Source organism: Pelodiscus sinensis, chromosome 6, assembly GCF_052426305.1.
Source record: "Pelodiscus sinensis isolate ZL-2025 chromosome 6, ASM5242630v1, whole genome shotgun sequence".
NCBI classification, from domain to species: Eukaryota; Metazoa; Chordata; order Testudines; family Trionychidae; genus Pelodiscus; species Pelodiscus sinensis.
In genome coordinates this window covers 102,676,262-102,700,959 of record NC_143057.1, presented here as the reverse complement: position 1 = coordinate 102,700,959, position 24,698 = coordinate 102,676,262, and the positions used below count along the sequence as shown (strand labels likewise).

The following is a 24,698-nucleotide window of genomic DNA, read 5'->3' as shown; positions in this document are numbered from 1 at the left end:
GCTCTGTAAACTATAAAAAGTTTGTGGGATTTTCACCTTTAGCAGTCAGGAGAGAAGCAATACCAATATTCCACAAGAGCTATCATCTCCTACCCAACAAAAGAGTGCCTATACAGTGTGTCTAGACTTCATCCCTCTTTCGACAGAGGGATGTAAATTAGACACTTCAAAAATGCAAAGGAAGCCAGGATTTGAATTTCCTGCGCTTCATTTGCATATTCACATCATGGCACTCTTTCAAAAAAGCGCTATTTCGAAAATGAAACCACAGTCTAGATGCAGTGCTTTCGAAAATAGAAGCCTTTTTCAAAAGATCCTGTAAACCTAAGATTTACAGGACTAACAATTGGCTACAAACAAACATTATCTTTGGTGAGAGATCTACAGTAAAATTGACCTAGGATGAGTGATTGGCCCTTTGGAATATAAAATAATATCACTGGGATTTTTCATGCAAGGGACTGTCTATGACAAAGGCAAGCTTGAGCGCATGGCAAAGTAAATTGGAGGGCCCAACGGGACTGATTGTTATAATGTCTGCCAAGTTTACATTTGTTAGTTGATTGGTGGAATCTAATACAGGCTGACCCTCTCTAGTCCGGCAACATCCATGGTCTGGCATGATTTAGCTAGCCAGATTTCTACTTATCATAGGCATGACCAACCTTCCTGTGTCCCATCAAGTTTGTTTACAGCCATCATTCCTGGCTCTCAACTTCTGTGCTCTTATTTAGGTTTAATTTAGCCCTAACTATTTTCTAAGAGCTCAGTAAGCAGTGGAAGTATTGGTAATACTGCTAAACAATACTGATCTCCTGTGGTTCGGCAAATTCTCTCATTCAGCACAAGTAGGGTCCCTAGAGTGCCAGACTAGAGATTCAACCTGCATACAAACACACAACTAGCTTGGGGTTTAAGCCCTGGTTTATAGCAGTTTGCCCCATTTCAGCGTCTTCAGATAACCTGACACCATACTTTTAAAAAACTGGATTCTACAAACAAAGCCAGGCAACTTGAGTTCTTATAACAACATTTAAATTAACTTGTTACACCCGTAAGAGTTATCTCCAATTTTAGTTGTTACAAAATAAAAACAAAACTAGAAGGAAGGTTGAACAATCCTCTCATTTGTTTTCTACAAAAATAACTTGCTCTAAATAGCAACTGAACTTTGTCTCTCTCAAATCACTTGTGTACTATACCTAGTTTCAGAGTTGTGGTTCAGCTTGCCTTTTCAGCAGAAGACTAAAATACTGATTAGAATAAAGTTAACTGACAACTAGCAAAATGAGATGCATGATGTAAGGTATACTTTTTTAAGTGAGGGTAAAAAGTTATTGGAAGAATTTACCAAAGGTCAGGTGGCCATCACTGACAATATTAATACATATAACTTGTAAATACAAATCCTACAGTTATTAACTGGATATAAACCATCTATAATTAAAATGCTCACAAATCACACAGGGAAAGAAGGAAATAACTATTCAACAATAAGCTAATGGACCCTGCTCCAATAAAATCATTTATTAATCATGAAACAGAGTTTTTTGGAGTAGTCTTTGGAGAGTTCCTAGAAATCCATCGTAGTCAAAAGTAATTCAAAAGAAAAATATATTCAATGTTTAGTATCTTTTCTGGGAGGTCAAAAGATAGAAACTCAGATTCAATAAAGTGACAGAAAGAATTAGTGCCTCCTATTGAAATCAGCAGATTTCTTCTGATTCACTGACAGGATAGCCTCAATACTTTTCAATCTATGTTCAGCTACAAATTTACTGACTACAAGAGTGTGTAAACAATTTAAGAGGAAAAGAACTTTACAGCTCTAACAATGACCAAAAGGATTCTAGGGAAAATAATCATTTTAAAAACTAAATCTTATGAAGAAAAAAAGGTAATTTAAGTATATCCTTCAAGTGTACTCATCTGTCAAGCCTTTTGCCATGCAGTAGGGATTTAACAGTGTAGTTGATTATCCGATACACAAAAGCTTATAAACTAAACATATTTCTTCCCTGCGCCCAATACATTTTTTAGCACGCTGGTTAGCAGCCTGACACAGTCCTGGTTTGTGATGGGTTCAGGACCTATACCCGCTGTGGTTCTGCATTCAATGTGTATTAGGAAGTAGGCAGGCGGGCAGCCCGGCTCACAACCAGGTCCGGAGCTCAGACCGCCATCCCGGACAGATCAGCATGCATTAACAGGCAGCTGGTCCGCGAGGAGAGCTTGTTTTTAAATTGACTCCCCTGATTGACCAGCTCCTTCCTGGCATCCCATGCTGCCACCTTTGATAAAGAGACAGCAGTGTGGACTGGCAGGAAGGCTTCTTGGGAGTGGGGCTGGAGTGCACTGGCTTCCGACCCTGGGTACTACAGAATAGTTGAGTAACTGATAAAAATGCATGAGGTTTCTTGACTATTTGATTAACTGATATTTAACATCCCTACCATATAGACTAATAAAAAGTACCCCCTACAATTTATTAAAGGCCAAGAATAGCCATCATTCAAAATAGGGTTACCTCAACAGAACTCTGAATCAAAATAATGTGCCTTGTCAAAAGAACTCAAGAGATAGTCTTATTTTTATACTCCATTTAACCTCATAGTCTCAATAAGTGTATTTCTCTACATTTCTGGTTTTTCACCAGAGAACAAATAAATGAAATATTAAAATCCTAAAAATGCTTTTAAAACAGACAAGTCAGGAAATTTAAAGAATAGTTAATGGCTGCAGCACAGCATATTTACATGCAAAAGAAATTCAGAAGCAATATGATACAGACACATTGCAGTAATATAGCACTCTTCAATTTCAAGGGGAAGGTGTTTCACTGAGGAAGAACACTTTCTTTTTAAACAAAAGATAGTACAGGATTCTTCAGAAGTTGTGAAACTGGAAAAAGATTGTGGGGGATATTACACTGATTTTTGCAAGAACTAGTTTGCAGTCAGCTATATTAGTAATTAATCAGATAGTAGGTGTTTGGTCTCAAATATACAGCTTTCATTTAAAATCCCAATCTAAACATTGCTTTATATTAATGTGTAGTTAGACTCCTTTGCATTAAGTTCAGTAGTAGATACAGAAGGAGGAAAACAAATGACTTTTAAACATTAGTTTTTCCTCATCATACAAAATATATATAGATACTGACCTCTGAAGTAACAACTGCCGGAAGTTTCCACTTTGTGGATTAATGGTTAGATGATGAGATAGATAATTACACAGCCGTGCTCCCATGTAGGAGAAATTGGGGACAGATGTGGCCTTCCAAAATAAATTCAGAAAATAAATTATTCACAATAAATGAAAATTAACTCATTAGGAAACAAAGATATTGGCACTTGATCAACACCTCTCGATTTCTAAAAAGCTGGCTATATCATTGAGCAAACAGATTGAGCAAAAAGAGAATTTCAATATTTGTTATTTGCAACATGCTTATTTTCAGCAAGGGACTGCTCAGAGTCTACTGGTAATTGAGTATCAATCAGGGTTTCCCACACCTTGCAGTTTTGACTTTGTAAAAATGCCAACATCCACCAACACGAAGGTCCTGTAAGAACAGTAGGACAATGGATCAGACTTTGTAGGGAGGTTGTGGAAGCCCCTTCACTGGAGGTTTTCAAAAAGGAGGTTGGGAGCCTATAGTCTTGGATGGATTACATACAACAAAACCTGTCTCTTGACTGGGGGTTGGATGACTCTTGCAATCCCTGCTAACCCTGTGATTCTGCATGTCCTTAATTCCTCCTCCCCTTCACATCCCAATGCCCAGTGTATTTGAAAGTTACCTTCAAGTAATAATTTATTGTTTACCTAAACATCAATACTTAGGTGTTTCTGAACTTTCATCTAAGAATGTTGTCAACATTAAATAGCAACAAGTTCAACTAAAATGCTTGTGCATCACTCAACAGGCAAAGCACTTAACATCTGAAAAACAGAATCAAAGCCATTATAAAAGTTAGTCAAGATTGCAAAACCTTGATTTTCTCCCTGCTCACCTAAAGAAAGGACAATATTTAAATTCTGGGAGAAAGGGAGATCTAAATTTTATTTCAGAGTGATCTAAAAATAAAAATCAGCAAAATATTTGCAAGTCTGTGTTTTTATTAGAAGAAACATTTTGATCTGTGAATAAAAAATTATTCTTGAAACTGAAAGTGGAAGGACATCAAGACTTTTGTCACACCCACCATGAAATTTAGAGAGCCCTCTACAAGGGTAATGGGTAAAAAAATTAGTGATTAGAAAGAAGGACATGGCTAGCAGTTAAAATCAACTGTCAGATGCTAAAGACATGAGACTTGGTGCAACTGAAATGTTAAGAGGGTTTGGTTTACTAGAAACTAAAAGGAGGTGTACTGGCATTTGATAAGATTGCTCTTTACCAAGGTAGCTAATTCATTTTATTCTTAAGTCTTCAGTGCTGAATTCACATAGATGGTGGTTTCTCTTGTAAAAGGAAAAGCTAAATGCACAAGCTATTGTCCTGTGAAATAAAGTGACTAAAAACATTAGCATATGAATTTGACTCAAGGTGCTTCAAACTGAAGAAAGAATGTGGTACAAAACAAATGGCTGACTGGACTGAAATAATTAAAACAAACATTAAATTAGGAACAGGGCATTAGAGAGGAGAAGAAGGAAATCCTCTCACTGAACAAATAAGATGCGAGCGAGTATTAATCTTAGGGTGAGTTTACTTGATTGTATGTGTGTGTCTGATTACAGGCAGTCCCCGACTTACGCGGTTCCGACTTATGTCGGATCCGCAGTTACGAACGGGGCTGCCCCAGAGTACACGGACTGCAGGACCTCGCGGTCCTGCCGCCCGTGTACTCTGGGGCTTTCTCTGCGTCTCCCTGGTCTGCAGGCCAGGAAGACGCAGAGCAAAGCCGTGGAGGGGCTCAGGCAGCGGGGCAACCCAGGCACGCCTGGGCTGCTCCGCTGCCGGCTTCCCCGCGGCTTTGCAAAGTCGTGGGGGGGGGCTCGGGCTGCTCCGCTGCCGGCTTCCCCGAGGCTTTGCAAAGCCGCGAGGGAAGCCGGCAGTGGGACAGCCCAGACGCCCCGCAGCTGTCCCGCTGCCGGCGTCCTCAGAGGCTTTGCTCCCCATCTCCCTGGTCTGCTGGTCTCCAGCAGACCAGGGAGATGGGGAGCAAAGCCGCAGAGGACCCAGGCGGCGGGACCGCGGTGCGTCTCGGTCCGCCGCCCGTGTCTTCCTGGTCTGCTGGGGTGGGGGGGGGGGGGGCGCAGCTAGTACGCCGCCCCCAGCAGACTAGGCTTTTCTCCGGATGCCTGTGGCAGAGCAGCTGGGGTGCTGCCGGTTGGTCCCGCAGCGCCGCTCTGGGCGCTACTGGTCCAACCCAGCAGCACCCCAGCTGCTCTGCCCCAGGCGTCCTGATTTAGCCGCTGCTGAAACTGACCAGCGCTGACTACAGGAAGCCCGAGGCAGAGTTGCTCTGCCCCAGGCTTCCTGGAATCAGCTGCTGATCAGTTTCAGCAGCAGCTGACTTGGGGACACTTGGGGGTTCTTAAGTTGATTCTGTATGTAAGTCAGAACTGGCGGTCAGTTTCAGCAGCGGCTGAATCTGGACGCCAGTTCTGACTTACATACAGATTCAACTTAAGAACAAACCTACAGTCCCTATCTTGTACGTAACCCGGGGACTGCCTGTATTTCAGTTACTGAGTCAATTGGGATTGTGTATCTGGGGACTGTTTTAACCTTTGTTCCCTTGATCATCTCTGAGCAGCCTCAATCAACCTTGTGATCAAAGAGAGAAGGCCTTAAAAGCAAGAAGCTAAGCAACCAGGATATCACAAAAGGGAATTAGAGAGGGAATACAAATATAATCAGTATGATTAGAAAGGGCCCCATTACTTGCACCAATGCTACTCCATCTCCTCCACTTGCACCTCTATCCAGATAGACAACCTAAATGCCCCGATCCTAGCATAGATTTGCAGACTGTGGCCTAAAGTTCCCACTCACAGAAATCTAGAAGGGCGGGGAGGGGGGAAGGGAAGAAACCATCCAGTGTGAAAGGTGCTGGATGGCAGAATATATCAGGAAGCAGGTGGGGATACATGCAAGGCCGAGGAGGCAATCCAGCTACAAGGGACTGCTATCAAAACACCAGGGTGAAAGAGAGAGCTCCGGCAGCTGGTTATTTTTGGCAGCAGGCAATGTTCTACCCCTACTCCCTAATTCACCCACCACAGAGATGGAAAACCATTATGCTGCCTTGGCAACGAGAGATGAAGAATGACACCCTAAAGTGGAAGAGAAGCCATTTACCCCCAAGACTGGAAGGTTTCCAGCCACCACTACCAAGAGAAACCACAGGGGAGTGATGGTTGGACACTCTTCTGAGACAACCATCTCTCACTTTGACACTGCATCCCAGGAGGTATGCTGCCTGCTAGGGGCCCATATCCAAGACATTACAGAGGGATTTTTAACAATTATCCAGCTCTCTGACTATAACCACATACTGCTCATCCATGTGGGCACTGATGACACCATGCAGTATCACCCTCAGCAGACCAGAAGTGACTACAGGGCTTTGGAAGTATGGGTGAAGGAGTATGGAGCACAGGTGGTATTCTCTACAACTCTTCTGGTCAAAGGTAGATGCCCAGACAGAGACAGAAGCATCTTGGAGGTGAATGCCTGGCTATGAAGATGATGTAGTCAGGAAGGCTTCAGCTTCCTTGACCATAGGATGCTGTTCCAGGAAGGACTGCTAAGCAGAGATGGGATCCATCTACTGAGGAAGGGGAAGTGCACATTTGGATACAGGCTACATAACTTAGTGAGAAGAGCTGTAAACTAGGTTCAAAGGGGACAGGTGACCAAAGCTCACAGGTAAATCAAACATGGAGATGTGAGAAAAGAGTCAGAAATTGGGGGGAAGCATGGGCTGTAATAGCAGGGATAAAGGAGAGAAGACAGAAATGGACAAGGAGGAAATCAAATCAATATCCTACATGTCTGTATGCTAATGTGAGACGTACAGAGGTAAGCAGGAAGAACTCAGAATGCTAGTAAAATTACAATTATAGCATTGCTGGCATCACAAAGACTTGGTGGGATAATACACCACTGGGATACTGGGATAGAAGTTTACTGCTTGTTCAGGAAGAATAGACAGGGGGGAAAAGGAGGTGTTGCTATATATATTAAAAATGTATATACTTGGACTGAAGTTAAAATGAAAAGAAATAGATTTATTGCAAGTCTCTGGGTAAAAATAAAAGGGGTAAAAAACAAGGATATCATGATAGGGGTCTATTACAGACAATCATATCAGGAAGAAGAGAGAGACGAGGCTTCTTTAAAATCTTTATTTAAAGAACTACAAAAAATATCAAAGCACAGGGTTTAGTGGTGATGGCGGAATTCAACTACAGACATTTGTTGCGAAATAACACAGCAGTCACAGATTATTCAACAAGTTCCTGGAATGTACTGGAGACATTTTTAATTTCAGAAAGTGAAAAAGCTACTAGGGGATAGGCTGTTCTAGATTTCATTGTGACAAATAGGAAAGAACTAGTTGAGAATTTGAAAGTGGAAGGCAGCTTGGGTGAAAGTGATCATGAAATGATAGAGTTCATAATTCAAAGGGATGGTTGAGGGGAGAGGGACAGAAGCAAAATAAAGAGACAGGCTTTAACAAACTTTGGGAGTTGGTAGGCAAGGTCGCATGGGAATCAAGTCTAAGAGGAAAAACAATTCATGACAGTTGGCATTTTTCAAAGAGACTTCAAGGGCACAAGACAAAATTATTCCACTGTGTAGAAAAGATAGAAAATATGACAAGAGACCATCCTGGCTTAACCAGGAGATCTTCAATGATTAAAAATGAAAAAAGAGAGTCCTACAAAAATGCAAATTAGGTAAAACTGCAAAGGATGAATACAAACAAACAGTACAAGCAAATAATGACCAATTTAGAAAGGCCAACGCATAAAACAAACTCAAACTAGCTAGAGACATAAATGGTAACAAGAAAACATTCTACAAACACATTAGAACCAAGAGGAAGACCAAGGATAGGGTAAGGCTGTTTCTCAATTAAGGAGGAAAAACAACAGAAAATGTGGAAATGGCATAAGTATTTAATGACTTCTTTGTTTCCATTTTCATCAAGAAGGTTGGTGGTGATTGGATGCTTAACAGTGAATGCCAGTGAAAATGGAGTAGGATCAGAAACTAAAATAGGGAAAGAACAAGTTCAAAATTGCTTAGACAAGTTAGATGTCTTCAGGTTATCAGGGCCTGATAAAATGCATCCTACAATATTCAGAGAGCTAACTGAGCTAATGGCTCAGATATCTTCTATTATCTTTGAAAAGTCATGGAAGGCAAAAGAGATTCGAGAAGACTGGAAAAGAGCAAGTATAGTGCCCATCTGTAAATGGGAAATAAGAATAATCCAGGAAATTACAGACTAGTCAGATTAATTTTTGCAGCAGAAAAGATAATGGGAGTAAATAATTAAGGAATCAATTTGCAAACATGTAGAAGACAATAAGATAAGTAACAATCAGCATGGATTTGTTAAGAACAAATTTCATCAAACCAACCTGATAGCTTTATTTGACAGGGTAACAAGTCTTGTTGATGCAAAGTGGGGAAGCAGATGTTGTATATCCAGACATTCGTAAGGCATCTGATACAATTTCACATGACTGTCTCATTAACAAAATAGAGAAATACAAATACAATGAGTAGATGGACCTACTCATTCTCAGAGTATTTATCAATGGTGCACATTCATGCTGGAAGGCGATAATGAGTGGGGTTCTGCAGAGATCAGTTTTCGGACTGATTCTGTTCAATATCTTCATGAATAATTTAGATAATGGCCTAGAGAGTATACTTACAAAGTTTGCATACAATACCAAGATAGGAAGGTTTGCCAGTGCTTTGGGGGATAGGATTATAATTCAAAATAGCTTAGACCAACTGGAGAAATAGTTTCAGGGAAATAGGATAAAGTTTAACAAGGACAAATGGAAAGTATTCCACTTAAGAAGGAAAAAAAATCAGTTGCACACATACAAAAAGAGCAATGACTGTCTAGGAAAGAGTACTGCAGAAAGGTGTCCAGAGGTCATAGTGGACCTCGTGCTAAATGAGTCAACACCGTGACACTGTTGCAAAAAAAAGTAAACATCATTCTGGGATTTATTAGCAGGAGTGTTGAAAAGTAATAAACAAGTAGTAAGTCTTCCGCTCTATTCTGTGCTGATTAGGCCTCCGTTAAAGACGTTAGGTATTGACTAATTGAACTGTCGATGCTGTTTGCCAGGGCTGTTGTTACACTTCAAAGACAAAAGCGCTGCAGAGCTCAGGGTCAGCTGGGGACTGATTTCGGGCTCCACACAGAGCTGCCACTTTGAAATGCTGCGAGGAGCTGGGCATCGGGCTCCCTGCAACGTTTCGAAGTGGCAGGACTGAGTGGAGCCCGGGATTAGCTGGGGAATCCCGAGCTCTACACAGTGCTGATGATTTGAAATGCTGCGAGCAGCCTGGGGACACCCCAGCTGGCCTTGGGCTACATGTGGTGTTTCAAAGTGGCAGTGCCGCCTGGAGTCTGGCCCCAGGATTCAAGCGACACTGCCACTTTGAAGTATCCCCTCTTCTTCCCCCTCTTTCTGCCTATGACCGAGGCAACGGGGGGGGGGGGGAGGGGGGGAAGAGAGGGAGCAACTATTTGACTATCCTGTCGACTATCTGATAAGCATTTGCTTATCAGATAGTTGACCAGTCCTTCACATCCCTAGCCTCCACTGGAGTACTGTGTCCAGTTCTAAGCACCACATTTCAGGACAGATGTGTACAAATTAGAAAAAGTCCAGAGAAGAGCAACAAAAGTGATTAAAGGTCAAGAAAACATGACCTATGAGGGAAGATTGAAAGATTAGGTTTGTTTAGTCTGGAAAAGAGAAGACAGACAGGACCAAATAGCAGTTTTCAAGTACCTTAAAGGTTGTGACAGGGAGGAAGGAGAAAAATTATTCTCTATAACCTCTGATGACAAGACAAGAAACAATGTGCTTAAACTGAAGCAAGGGAGGTTTAGGTTGGACATTAGGAAAGTCTTTCTGTCCGGGTGCTTAGTCACTGGAATAAATTGCCTAGTGATGTTGTGAAATCTCCATTATTGGAGATTTTTTGGGAGCAGATTAGACAAGCACCTAGTAGGTGTGCTCTAAGATGGTGTTTGGTTCAGCCATGAATGCAGTGGATAGGACTGGATGACTTCTTGAGGTTCCTTTCAGTTTTGTGATTCTATGTCACTATGTCTATGAAAATGGATAATAGAGTCATGCTATTCTTAATCTAGGAAGTCATTTTCTTTTGATTCTTCAAAATCAATTATGTTGCTGAAATTTTGTCTATTGAAGTGAAATAACAGAAAATTGATTAATTTGAGGATGCTTCAAGCAACAGAGTTTCAATACAGGCATCATAATCAGAACTTCTAGGAACTTGTCAACTTCAATTTCTTTCAGAAGAAACTTGTCTGTGACACCCCAAAAATAGAAAATTCTGTGATTATTCCAGAGTTGAATTTGGTAGGAAAGATACAAAGTTCTCTTATGTTATATCAGCTTCAGTATAGCACAAAGTGAATAAGAGAAAATCAAAGCACTTTTGCCTCAATATACTACAGACAAGTTTACATTTTGACTCCACTGCAAATAGAGAAATACAAGAATTAAGAGTCAACACTGAGAATATAAATTTGGCAATCAGGAAAAAGAATCAAATAGTGGTTAGATTCCATACAGGAAAAACACATTCCTATTTAATTGTTAATTAGACATCTGAAATTAAAATAATACAGCTGTGTGTCAGGATGCAAAAGATGCCTTTCAAGAAGGATGAGAAAAATACCGACATGGAGGTCTTTACCATTTGCTTAATGAAAATAAAATAAGGTAATCCAAAATGCCTAACATTCAAAACTATTTAAAACCCACTGATGAAGTACCAACACTATATTACAAAACAAAACCCTACCAATTGTCTTAATGCTTGGTTGAAAAAAAAAAAAAAAGTGCCCCAATTTCCCTAAACCACTCTGAATCTTTTAGGAAGAATGTGTCTGTATTTGCATTCAACTGCGATGAAATTTGCACCATGCAAAAAGGTGACCATCAAAATAGCACACATTTGACATAAGAGGGTACTAAAATTACAAACATAACTGAAGGAGGCTTCAAAGAGATTTGAAAGATTATAGGTTGATGAAAGTGTTACAATTTTACTGGAATCTGATCTCAGTGATGAACTAGACTCACACATGAACAAAACGGAAAATCCATTTTCCCTGGAACTTTTTCATTATTTTGCCAACATGACTGAGCCAACCAAGGTCAGAGGTGGAATCAAAAGCAAAGCCATTTCTTTACTGACACCCAAAATGTAGCTGATAGAACGTAATGCTAAAAATTTATCCTTCTCTAATATTTAAAAATGGAATACAGGCAGTCCCCGACTTACGCGGATCCGACTTATGTCGGATCCGCACTTACGAATGGGGCTCTCGCCCCGGAGGTCGAGGTAGCGGATTGCTACCTGCGAGCTCCGGGGCGAGAAAGCCCCGTTCGTAAGCTGCTCTGGTGCCCCTGGTCTGCTGGAGACCGTCTCCAGCAGACCAGGGACACCGGGCGGGTTCCCGCGCTTCTGAGGCTTTGCCAGAGCAAAGCCTCAGAAGCGCGGGAACCCGCCCGCTGCTGCCGCTCCAGTCCCGGTGCCTGTGGTCTGCTGCCGCTGCGGCTCTGCTCCTGGTGTCCCTGGTCTGCTGGGGGGGGGCGGGGCGTGGCTAGTGTGCCCCCCCCCCCCCAGCAGACCAGGCTTTTGTTTTGGACCCTGGAGCAGAGCAGCTGGGGCGCTGTCGATTGGTCCTGCAGCGCCGCTCTGGGCACTACTGGACCAACCCGGCAGCACCCCAGCTGCTCTGCTCCAGGTCCTGATTCAGCCGCTGCTGGTCAGTTTCAGCAGTGGCTGAATCAGGACGCCTGGGGCAGAGCAGCTGGGGTGCTGCTGGGTTGGTCCAGTAGCGCCGAGGAGCGGTGCTACTGGAGCAACCCAGCAGCACCCCAGCTGCTCTGCCCCAGGCGTCCCCAAGTCAGCCGCTGCTGAAACTGACCAGCGCTGACTACAGGAAGCCCGAGGCAGAGTTGCTCTGCGCCAGGCTTCCTGGAATCAGCGCTGATCAGTTTCAGCAGCAGCTGACTTGGGGAAGCTTGGGGTTCTTAAGTTGAATCTGTATGTAAGTCAGAACTGGTGGTCAGTTTCAGCAGCGGCTGAATCTGGACACCAGTTCCGACTTACATACAGATTCAACTTAAGAACAAACCTACAGTCCCTATCTTGTATGTAACCCGGGGACTGCCTGTATTCTGGGTATTAGTGCAAATCCTATGTTTCCAAAGAACAGTATGACAACACCGTTGCATCAAAATGGCAAAAAGTTGTACATGTCAAATCATGAAAGACAGAATTCAGACTTTTTTTTTTAAAACTACTTCTGTTTTTTTAGGACAGCATCGACTGAGCAAGTGTTTATAACACACGAATTGATTTGTTTGAAATTTTGGTAATAGATCAGATGCTGAAAAATGAATTAAGTTGGTAAAAGCATAATGCTATTTAGAATGATACAATTATTTTTGTGTATGCCTAATTAGTAGATGGGGAACTCAATTATATTGTGTTTTACCTACAGACTTGCAAGCTTTTCAGTTTCGATATTATAAGTACCTTATGTTTAAAATTGTGTGCACTGGGGCTCCATATACACTGTATTACGTTGGGTGATCTACCTCAGCCGGGCTCCCTATCTCATTTGATGTACTCAGAGTCAAAAACCAAGCAAAAGCAAGAAACTGGCTAATTGTTAAACACCATTAAAACTGTCAGACAATTTCACTCTAAATGAAACCTCCTTACTTCTTCCATATTAATATACGAGAAAACAATTTTGCCTATTCCTTCTATACTCCTCATTAAACTTGAGTTGCACACATTAGTTCTCTATTCATGGTGCTCGAGGATAATTAAAATTGGAGAAATAATAGTGATGCTGCCCAATCATGCTTACTTTCTTTATCAGGGCAAGAAAGAACTGTTTGCTTAATTGCAATCAGTCTTTTTGGAAAAAAATCTGAGAAAATGTGTACAGGCTAGGCTCCTATATGACTGATCAACCATTCATTCAGCTCAATATTTTTCCAATCATCTCACACATCAGATACCAAACCTACTTCATAAACTTACACCCTCCTGAAATATTTTAGAATAATTAAAGTTCTATTTTAAAGCTGTACACAATTTTTTTTAATTAATATTGGTTATTTTTCACTTTCTGTAACAAGTGGTAATTACAAACATTGCATAAATGTAAGTAAAAGCCCTGGAAAAGCAACTGATAACATTTATTACACTGTTCTTTTCAATGCCTCTCCTATAATTCAATTCAAGATCTCCAGCCTCATATTCATGACCATCCATGGGATTAAACCTCTTTACTCCAGAGATTAGCTTTCTTCAATCATGACCTTCCAAAACAGATACATTCCAATGGGAGCACAGAACCTTCAGCATGGAGACAATGGTTAACTGACTAGCCTTATCCTTAATGGGTAAGATTTACCAGTTCTTGGAGCAGCTCCCTGTCCACTGTGGGCTATGCCAACCCTGCGAGGCCTGCTGGAGGCAGGGCCTGGAACAGCCTAGTCAGAGTGGTCCCCCTGCCCACCTCCCCAATTAAATGGGATTTTACATCCCTAGTAGAGAAGTGTTTCCCAGTTTGAGCCATGTAAAGCAACACTGGTAGGTCCTTCTATTGTTTTACAGTCTCAGCTGTTATTTTTTAAAGTAAATCTCTGTTAAGAAGAAAATCCTCAAAAACTGACAATTTTAAATGATGCAGCAATGTCTGTCTGAGTTAGGGATGTGAAGGACTAGCCGACTATCCAATAAGCAAATTCTTATCGGATAGTAGACAGGACAGCCGACTAATCACTTCCCGCACCTTGCTGCCTGTATCAGACAGAGGCAGCAAGGGTGAGGGGAATCAGACGGGGGTACTTCAAAGCAGCAGCGCCACATGAAGCCCAGGGTCAGTCACTCCATGCGGCGCTGCCGCTTTGAATTCTGCGGAGAGCCCAGTGTTAGGCTCCTAGCAACATTTCAAAGTGGAAGTGCTGCGTGGACCCCAGGATCAGCTGGGGACTCCCCAGCTGACCCCGGGGCTTTGGCACTTTCGCCTTTACACTTCGAAGGTGGAGGCATCCTACTGACTCATCAAATAGTCAATGCAAAAATGAATCAACTCTTCAATTAATCAATTACCCGATACTTAACATCCTTAGTCTGAGTTCACAGAAAATCTGCAATAATAGTTCTAGGAAGTAATTAACTGGCTTGTTCATGTTTAGAGAAGAAGGATTCAGAGGAACCTGTTGTCACTTTTCATAAACCTCTATGATACGAACTTAAATATATTCCCCTGGCAGCCCTCAAATGGCAAGGCACTAAAACTGAACCTCAGAAGTATGACTACAAGTATCTCTTTCAAATCCCACAGAACAGTGAATCTCATAGTAAGGGTATGTGTACATGGCAAATAGGAAAAAAAAATTCAAAGACAGGCAGCAACAAGTCTCATATCCCAGGTCAACCGGCTTGCACTATGGATCTAAAAATAGCAGTGGAAACATTTGGGCTCAGGCCAGAACCCAGGCTCTGAGCTCCATGCTTTTTTCCAGGTTTTAGAACCCCATCTCCAGCCCTAGCATCTATATTACTACTTTTAACTCCAGAGAGCAAACCCGAGTGCACTGACCTAAGCTCTGAGGCTCACTGTTGTGTTTGCTTTTTTTCAAGCACTGACAATGTTTATGCCCAAGTTGCAAGATGTTATCAGAGCAATACAAAAATGAATACAACTGGAAATAGAGGTGTGACCAACCAAGTGATATTTTTCTTTTCCTTGCAGCAATGAAACGGTAAACCACTTCCAGTCACTATTTTCAATGTACAGGGCAAAAGCTTTTCCTAGAAACTTCAATATTACATATGAATTAGGAAAGTAAAATTCCATTCAACTGGTTAACTGGATAAACATTATGTTGAACTGGTTAACTGATTAAAGAGGAGGTTGCTGGGGGGGGGGGGGGCAGCCGCTCTCCACCACCCTGACACAAGCAAGGGCTGGTATGGCGCATTCCCTCCCCACCACAGGCAGTGGTTGTTTCGGGTCAGTTCTGTCCATGATGGGCTCAGGCCTGCCACAGACAGGAGCTGCTCTCAATGACTACAGCAGCCCCAGTCTGTGGTAGGCCCCATGCAGAGCTGGAGCAACCCCCTGTTCTGGCTGGCAGGGAACTGCTCCATCCCTACAAATTCACCAGAACCGGTAAGCGTCACCCGTTAAGGGTGATGCTTACCAGTTAAGCTTTCACATCCCTAATATGAATGAAAATACATTATTAAAATATTATATGTATACAGAAATGGAAGTTGATATATGGTGATATGCAACAATCCTAGATACCCATTTGCTGCAAAAAATCCACAGAAGTTTTTACAGACAATCTTTATTTCTTACATTTTGTAAAAAATAAACACACACACAGGAGAACCCCATATCACTAGCACACAAGAGGGATATGGGAAATTAATGCTGTCAAGTCTTGGCAGTGGGGTCTCTGCTGCTATATTTCATTTTAAGTGTTGATAACATGGATTTTTATGTTTGTTTTTTAACCTGAGAATTTTGTGGGGGGGGGGGGGGTTAATTATGGAAAACTAGGATTCCTGGTGATGTGTATCTTAATAAAGTGATGCTCTGTAGCAAAAAATCTACAATAGAACAATGCTATAAATCAGAACACAAACTACCTGTCGATAGATGAGTTCAACAAGCTCTTGTAATGCTTCATCCGTAGTGACCCAACCATTCAATGTCTCTGCAAAATGCTCTATTTCAGTTTCAAAACAGCCTGGTTGCTCAGTGAGATGATTTAAGAAATCTTGCACATATTCTGTCAGAGTTGGATAACCATCACATCCATCTTCAAAAGCAGAATCCTACAGCAATGGAGTAGTATACCTTTGGTTAAAAGCTACTTAAAAAGCAATCTATATAATATGTGCCAGTATCCTATCTCTAACAGTGGTCAATACCAGATATTTCAAAGGAAAGTGTAAGAACCCTGCTGTGAGCAGCTGTAAGATGACCACCCCCCACAATAATTTCATCCTAATCTCTAATAGGTGGACATTAATTTAAACCAAGAAGAATGAAGGTTAATAGCCTCTCCAAAATAACTCTGGATATTCTTGTTAAACATATATATTTCTAATCCTTTTCTGAATCTTCCTAAGCTTGTGGCCTCAATTACTTCCAAACATTTTATTTTTTAACAATTTCACATTTCCCCCTTGTATTAAAATTAAATAAAAACGTGTATCTGGTTAATTATACAGGATCACGCATTACCTAAATTAAACCAATGACTAGTTAATAAGTTACAGACTCTACTGAAAGGATCAAATTGAACCAAGAGTACTTTTGGGAGCTGTGGCTTGGTAAAGACTCCTTTAGACCATATATGAAGACAAATCCTTTCTACAATGAGTTAAAATATTATTGAAACATAGTTGTCAATTTTAAATATCTGAGCAATACTAAACTTTGCAATGATTTTACACACACTGTTTTATGCAATACTTAATTAACAAATCCTCATACAGCTTACAAAACATTCTTCTACATTATGTAGTATCAGTCTTTATGATATTCCAGTAAACTATTAAGTGAAAAAATTAAGTATTCTAAAATAAAATTATTTCCCATAATGCCTGAGTTATTGCATAGCAACCACAGTTCAGGTTAGACAGGTACAAAAGAACAGGTGTAGGTTCAAATAACATCCTCAAAAATTGGTTGCATAGCCAGCGGGCTGTGCAGACACTACAAAAAATAAAAGCAACAGTTACTGAGATGTACTGGACACCTTTATTGGTAGAAAAATGAAGGACTTGGAGATGGGAGGAAGATGACAATTCATCTGGGAGGAGGATAAAAATGAATTCATTTTTTGAGGATGACCTCAAGCTTCAATTAGCTTACAAATATCCCTATGTTAATATGAACCTTCTGTAGTTTAAAGGATAACTTCTTTACCACATCCATCATATGTAGCTCTAGTGTAGTACAGTTTTGAAGCATTATATCTTAGGACATTGTGTATCCAATGGGAGGGAAAAATACATCATACATGTTAATGCTACCAATACCGGACTAACTTGGTAGCACCTGATAAAGGGTCAATTTAAATCTAGCACTACACCTTAAAGAACCCTCAGTCGACTAATAAAACAATAATGCTGTTATATAACACCTTTCAATGGTAAATCTCAAAGGATTTCTTTATAAAGAAAAGTAATCAAAGAAAATTTGTTAAAAAGATTTGGCTACAAGCTTGTTCTGCCGTAGTATAGGGAGGTGGATGAGGGCAGCAAAGCAGTGATGGCTGCCCACAAGATTGGCAGGACAGCAGGGCTATCGGGAGGTGGGGAGCTGGCTGAGAGGCCAGGGTCCAAAAATGACCTCCCCTGGCCCAGCAAAATCCCTCATCTGGGACCGCAAAGGTCTTGAGGGTGTCAGACCAGAGAGGTCCAATCTGTAGATTTCTTTAGACTTCGCAGAAAAGATACTCCTCTGCCTTTAGATTATATATGTAGCAGATGAATCTTATAGGACTTACCCCCTTTGCTAATGAATTGTGGCAGTAGTTACTGATGTGAAAGCACACTAGCCTTCTGCTCAGGTGACACTGATGATATTATCATACATTCTGTTCCTGCAGAAATCTGAGCCATGTACATATTTGATATCTACCACAAGTTTCTTTGCTTCTCCTCAGAAAAAATGACTCTCTCATAAGGAAGCCAAGGGAGTTTGCAAGAGTAATCAAGTGCCCCTCTGCAGCAGCACAGGCTCCTGATTTTTTGAGTGTTCAGAGTAGGCTATGGAGAGGTAAATCATCCCCGGCAGAGAGGGAGGGTTGGGGACATCCAAGAGAGTGATCCCTACCTTGTTTGAGGCTTAGCTGCTAATCCCAGCTGGACTAGGGGCAGAGAAATATGGGACTTGCTCTTTCCCTGCAAGAAACAGCTGGTGCTAGGTCAGGCCCACCCACAGAAACCACTCCAGGATGCAGGAAGTTCTTCATGCTCTCTGCTCAAACCACATTAATCTGGATCCTAACCCTTCATCCACCCAAACGCCCAACTCCACCAAGACTTTTTCCAGATGCAAGTGGGAGAGGCTGTTTTTAATTCTCTCTCTGTAAACCCATGACTAAATTTAAAAAAATAAAGTATTAACAAAAAGAACAGTCTTAAAATTAACTCCGAAACGTGATAAACTGAAATACAGATACCATTAGCAGCTTCTTTATGGCCAAATAGCATCTTACTCTAAAGGACTCCAAATAGCTGTGCAAGTTTAAATACAAGCTATAAGAACCACTTCAGTTGTCTCTGAATGATAGCAGTTATTTAACGGTCAACAGCAACACTATGCTTCAGACAAGACTATGAAGTAAAGAATATTACAAATGAATTGGGAAAAGTATTAGGCAGAAAGTAATTATGCAATTTGATTTGGACCTGAACAACAGAGTTCAACTGCTTATTTTTGCAAAAAAGAGCTAAAGGGATTAGGAATACTAACAGGTAACTGGTTACCAAATAAGCATTATCCAGGGGTAATTGCTCCAGCCCCAGCAAGCCCCCACAGAATGAGAGCTGGAAGCACAGCATTGGGCGAGAAGTGGCCGTCACGCCGCACGGGGCTGCTGCTTCCAACCCACATTGGGCTGCCAACTCCCAGCCCTGTGGGGGGTCAGAATCAGCTGGGCTCTGGAGCAGCTCCTGCCAGCACTTGAAGGACCACTCCAGCCCAGCCTGTCCCCATTTAATCATTTAACCAACTGGTAAACTAATTCCCTGAAAGGGATTTTTAATTAACTGAAATCTACAGTCCTTTGGTTGTGAGATCTGATCAAATAATCACTAAACATCTTAACATTAGTTCACATATATTAAACAGGGTATACAGTTTTCTATCCGACACCAATTATGCAATCTGCTTTGAAATATTGAATCTTTTGATTTGTGCATTACAAATTAATATAATTTTAAAAAGCAATGCACTCTTGCTTCCCTTTATAGTTCTGTCCTGGTCCTTAAATCATGCAAATGGGTATCAGCATTCTAAACAACATCAAATAAAAAAATATTAACATTAATGATCGCAGATGACAACACGTTGGAGCAGAAAAGGCAACTTTTACGTTCCTCTACTCTGGAGTGACTACTTTTTTCAGTGAAGGTTTAGCTCAAATCTCCATCCCTAATTTACAGATGATTAGTTGATAAAACAGCTGATAGCAAGTTGGTCCAAATACAAGCCACTGATTTAGAAGTGACAACTCTATCCGTTACCAATCAGTTCTCTTTCCTCATGTTTTAATATAGCTGTTGTTAAAATTGGCAATGTTTAGAAATACAAGATACCAATCACAGATGTCACTTGAATTTAGTTTCATCAGTGCACACGTTTTTACTGTTAGTCAGTTCAACACATCAGCATTTGTATATCACAAGTGATTTTAAAAATATGCATATCAAAGGATATTTAAAAAACCCTGTTTTATTTCTCCACCTATGTTTCTCAAAACAGTTTTTCTGTATAAAAGAATTCCACCATTTACAAAATAATAACAGAAATAAAGTTTGAAGTTGATTGTTCAGAGAATGCAACTTAAATGCTAAATGATCTGAGTGATTATTATGGAATAAATGGAAAGCAAGACTCCAGGAATTCACACATGCCTTCTCAAGAATGGAATTATTACAGAGTTATCATTGAAGACAATAGTGCAGATAGGTCCGAAGAGATGTCCATTGCATTACACTTGTAAGCCAGTCATGAAGCAGCACTTCAGACTCAGGAAGAGATTGCTTATTGGGGTACTGGTCAAATCACTGTGTGGTGTAATCAGGAAGGAATGCACATATGTAGGGCAGAAAAATCAAACCACAACAAAGATGGGTTTGTGATATTCATTCAGATCACTTAACTTTCCAATTTATTGCCATAAGACTGGACTCCTGGCATGGCTGAAGTTTACATAGTAATCTAGTGCTTACAAGTCTGTGACATCTCTCACAAAAAAATTATGAGAAAAAAAAATCTGACAATTTGAACTGAGTTAGATATTAAAATTGGAATATCAAACACTTACGGTAAAACTAGGATTATATCCTGATGGGTAAAACTCAGGTGCATTCACTGACAATTTTGATGTTGCCACTGGTGCCACAACCAATTGAGGTTTAGCCATTGCTGATCCACAATCACGAGGTGCAATTTTATCTTGTGATATAGGGCTGACTTTTGTCTGTGGGATATGTTCTGTAAAGATTTTAAAAGCCATCATTGTTACATTAACACCTCAATCCTATAATGTATCAAATTTCTGCAATTTCACACAAGAAAACCACCATACAATGGAATTAGTATTCTTGGTGGATGAAAGAGAAAGCAAGATGACTTTAGGAGTCACACACAAGGCAACCTGCAGAGAACTTCTAAAAATCAATATTGTGATCATTAAGTCATTAAGGTGTAAGAAGACCTAACACTAAAAACCTTTTGAGAGTTTTTTTTTAATCTAGTATTTCTAAGAAATATCAAGTGTGGTTTTCAATGGTTTTGGTAGAAAAATTCTTGTGAGGATGTCAGATTTTCATGATTTCTCATATCTTAACTAAAACAGGAGAGAAGGCTCTGAATCTGTAGCAAACATTTTTTTCTCTCAGATGTTTTACCAAAATATTTCTATACCAAGCTGACTAAAAATCTCTTCTTTCAATTGCTCAATTTTCAGTTTATGATGTCATAATTTAGGCTTTGATAAAAACACTTATGCATCTGCTTATGTTTACTACTATAAGTAGGTTAATTTACTACAATAGTAGTAAATTACTCATAGTAAATCATACATAAGTTTTTGCAGAATCACACCCTTAAGTAGTTCTCTAATTATTACAAAAATTTCTAGAGTGGAGAAGTTCTGAATTTTGGTTTAAAAAAAAACCCAGTCCCGAAACACATACATGATTTTGTTTTTAACAAAACACATTCCAGGCCTCTTCTATACACTGGAAAGAAGCAAAAGCCTATTTTTTCTATTTTGCAGGTGCACAATCATTTAAGAAATCTGAAACCACAGAAATCATAATTTTTAAGAATTAAGAATTAATTCTGAAGAAACATTTGGCTAATCTTCTGGATTCCTAAACAGTTTTTTAAAAATACATCTTGTAAGACTCATTTATTGTCAAATACTATGAAAATTACTGAATTTATATTTTAATAGACACCCTCTCCCATTCACCCTCTTGTAAGTTATTGCCTGAGAGAAATATCAAGCTGAATTTCTTTTTTTGAAAAAGTATTTGCATGTTCAGGTGTATTTTTATATCTTTACTTGTTACCTTTAACCACCTGAGTTGTGGAAGTCGAAGTGTGGATACCTAGCACTGTGTCTTTGTTAGCTGCTTCAGTTAAATTATTTTCACAGAAAAAATATTCCGTTGTAAGAGAGCTGAGGGGGTAACTATTTACAAAAGGTGGAGATCCCAACCTCACAATCGGTGCCAAATAAAAGAGACGCGTGGATGGGCAGAAAACACAGCAGATGACAGATCAGGGGAAACCTGTGGCGATATATAATGGAAACATCACATCTAACCACCTGACTGGAGGCATCAGCGAGAAGGTGATAGGGTCCTGGTGGGAACGGGCAGCTGCCTGCCCAGGCTTAACTCCACTTGTTTCAGTCGGGGGGCGGGGGGATAAAATGCGCATGGGTTAGGTCACTGCTCTATCAAGGCCCTTGGGCGAGGGGCGAGACACAGGTCTCACCAGTAGGACGAGACATGGGTCTCGGGGCTGATCCCACGCTGCCCCTAGAGCAGGGGATTAGATAGGAGGGCATCCCAGCAAGCAGGCAGGAGGCGAAGGGTATTGGGGGGGCTCCCATGCCCAGCACCTGGCGAGACGGCTCTCTTGGCTGGGGAAGGGGGTTCCCCAGTGCCCAGTAGCGGGGGGAAGGGCGAAGAAAGGGGGCGGGAGGGTCTCCCCGGGGCTGCGGTGGCGGGCCCAGGGAGGGCAATACCTGCGCTTCCGGTGCCCGGCGGTACAGTCTTGGGCGGCCGTAGCGGCTCCGGCAGGAAGGCCGGCTTGTGCTGCGCTTCGGCGCCCCCCGGGCTATGGAAGCCGCTGCCCCCGAGACGGGCCCCGCTGCTCCCGCTCTCCGCGGTGCCGGATCCGCTTAGCAGGGCGCCGCCGCCCCGGCCCCGGCCTCGGCCGGCTCCTGGAGCCCGGTCGAAACAGTCCGACATGCTCGAGCCGGGTCGCTCAAGCACTCATGGGAGGGAGCGAGACGCCGGGCCCAAGACAGCTCCCGCGGGCCGCTTCCCTCCCTCACGGCAGCTGCAGCCGCAGCCCTTTACTTTCAGTTTCACCCCAGGCCCGGCGGCGGCTCACGGCGCCCCTAGCGGCCGGGAGGCCACCAAGGCCCCATTGCCATAGTAACCGGGCCCTGCCGAGGCTCTCTGTGCTCCGCTGGGCGGGGGGAGGCAGATCGAGCCCCGCCCCCCCCCCCCCCCCCAGGGCAGTGACTAGAACAGGATTCGCCCCGCCTCGCGCCTGCGAATGGTTTGGGGCAGGTTTGGGGGGGGGGGGGGGGCGCCGTGTGAGGAAGGGCCTTCTGTGTGCCCGCTGGGCCCCTGTGCAAGAGCAGGGCTGGATTTAGGGGCATGTGACCCAGGCGACCACTTTGGGGCTCCGGGGGCTGGTTTGTGAGCCACACAAGGGAAAGGGGCGCGTGTGTTTCTGGATCCAGGGGAGCGGGTTCCTTGCTCGCTCACCTAGAATGATCGACCAGCCAAAACTCCCAGGGAACCTTCCAGATGGTCTGAGAACCACATTTTCCCTTGAACCTCCTAGCACCGTGGTGCCCAACACACTAGCCACATGTGGCTATTTGGCCCCTTGGGTGTAGCGGTTCGCTATAGTAAAAGCCATGCTATTGGCTACAGCTTCAGAACTGGTTGGATGCTGGTCCTAGAACACCATGCCCATGCGCTTGTAAAAGGAGCAGGGTGACGAGGGTTGCCAGATGGCTGAAAGAAAAATACCAAAACACCACACCCCCCCCCAAAAAAAAACGCCCAGGAAAAAATTTTGTTGAAGGAAAATAAAGGGGGAGGGGGTGCAAAGTTGTTGAGCAAACCCCCCCCCCCCCCAACCTCCGAGAACCTGGATCGCTGCTAGCGGTTACCAGGTAATCATTTAAAAAAAACCCTCCAAAAATGCTTAATTGCGGGGGGGAGGGGGGGACACACCAGCCAGGAAGGGAGTGGTGCTGGCCAAGAAGGGGGACCCTGGAAACAGCTAACGGGGGGGGGGGGGGCGGCATCGGGGCTGGCCGGAGGAGATGAGGGGGGCAACGGGAAGCAGGGCTGGTCATGGGAGAGGGTCAGGTGGAACAGGGCTGGCCGCGGGATATCAGGGGAGGGGGGACCAGCTGGAAGGGTACGGTGCTGGCCGAGAGTAAGGGGGGGCGGGAAGCACAGCTGGGAGGGATCGGGGGCCACAAGGGTGGCCAGGAGGAAGGGGGAGCGGGAAACAGCTGGCGGGGGGTGCAGACCTAAAATAAATAGAGAAGGGGGAGGGAAGGATAAAAATAGGGGGGTGGGAGACAGGGAGCAGAGGGTATAGAAAATGGGGGTCTTAAGGGAATCAATGAGTATCTGAAGATTGGGTAAGAATATAAGAATGGCCATACTGAGTCAGACCAAAGGTCCATCTAGCCCAGTAGCCTGTCTGCCAACAGTGGCCAATGCTAGGTGTCCCAGAGGGAGTGAATCAAGCAGGTAATGATCAAGCAATCTCTCTCCTGCCATCCATCTCCACCCTCTGACAAACAGACGGTAGGGACACCATTCCTTACTCATTCTGGCTAATAGCCATTTATGCACTTAACCTCCATGAATTTATCTAGTTCTCTTTTAAACCCTGTTATAGTCCTAGACTTCACAACCTCCTCAGGCAAGGAGTTCCACAGATTGACTATGTGCTGTGTGAAGAACTTCCTTTTATTTGTTTTTAACCTGCTGCCCATTAGTTTCATTTGGTGGCCCCTAGTTCTTATATTGTGGGAACAAGTAAATAACTTTTCCTTATTCACTTTCTTCACACCACGCATGATTTTATAGACCTCTATCATATCCCCCCTTAGTCTCCTCTTTTCCAAGCTGAAAAGTCCCAGTCTCTTTAATCTCTCCTCATATGGGACTTGTTCAAAACCCCTAATCATTTTAGTTGCCCTTCTCTGAACCTTTTCTAATGCCAGTATATCTTTTTTGAGGGTAGTTAAAATGAAGCAGATAAAAATCAAAGTCAATTGATAGTATCCTTCCTGACATAGGAATCTACTCAAAGAGCTGTTTGCACCTCTATTGAAAGTTAAGTAGATAGTGCCCCAACCAGCCTTCATCACAATTGAGTCCA

The 24,698-nt window shown here is 42.4% G+C and overlaps 1 protein-coding gene across 1 annotated transcript in view; it reads right to left on the bottom strand.

The window, feature by feature from the left end:
- PAIP1 (poly(A) binding protein interacting protein 1) overlaps nt 1–22,694 on the bottom strand; it is a 47,594-nt gene extending 24,900 nt beyond the window's left edge. Inside the window, exons 1-4 of the mRNA XM_025179674.3 lie at nt 22,300–22,694; nt 20,362–20,531; nt 15,944–16,132; nt 3,164–3,276 (exon numbers count right to left, since the gene is read on the bottom strand). Coding sequence (XP_025035459.2) covers nt 3,164–3,276; nt 15,944–16,132; nt 20,362–20,531; nt 22,300–22,525 — 698 coding nt within the window. The 5' untranslated portion in view covers nt 22,526–22,694. The remainder of the gene's footprint in view (nt 1–3,163; nt 3,277–15,943; nt 16,133–20,361; nt 20,532–22,299) is intronic.
- Nucleotides 22,695–24,698: the final 2,004 nt, after the last annotated feature.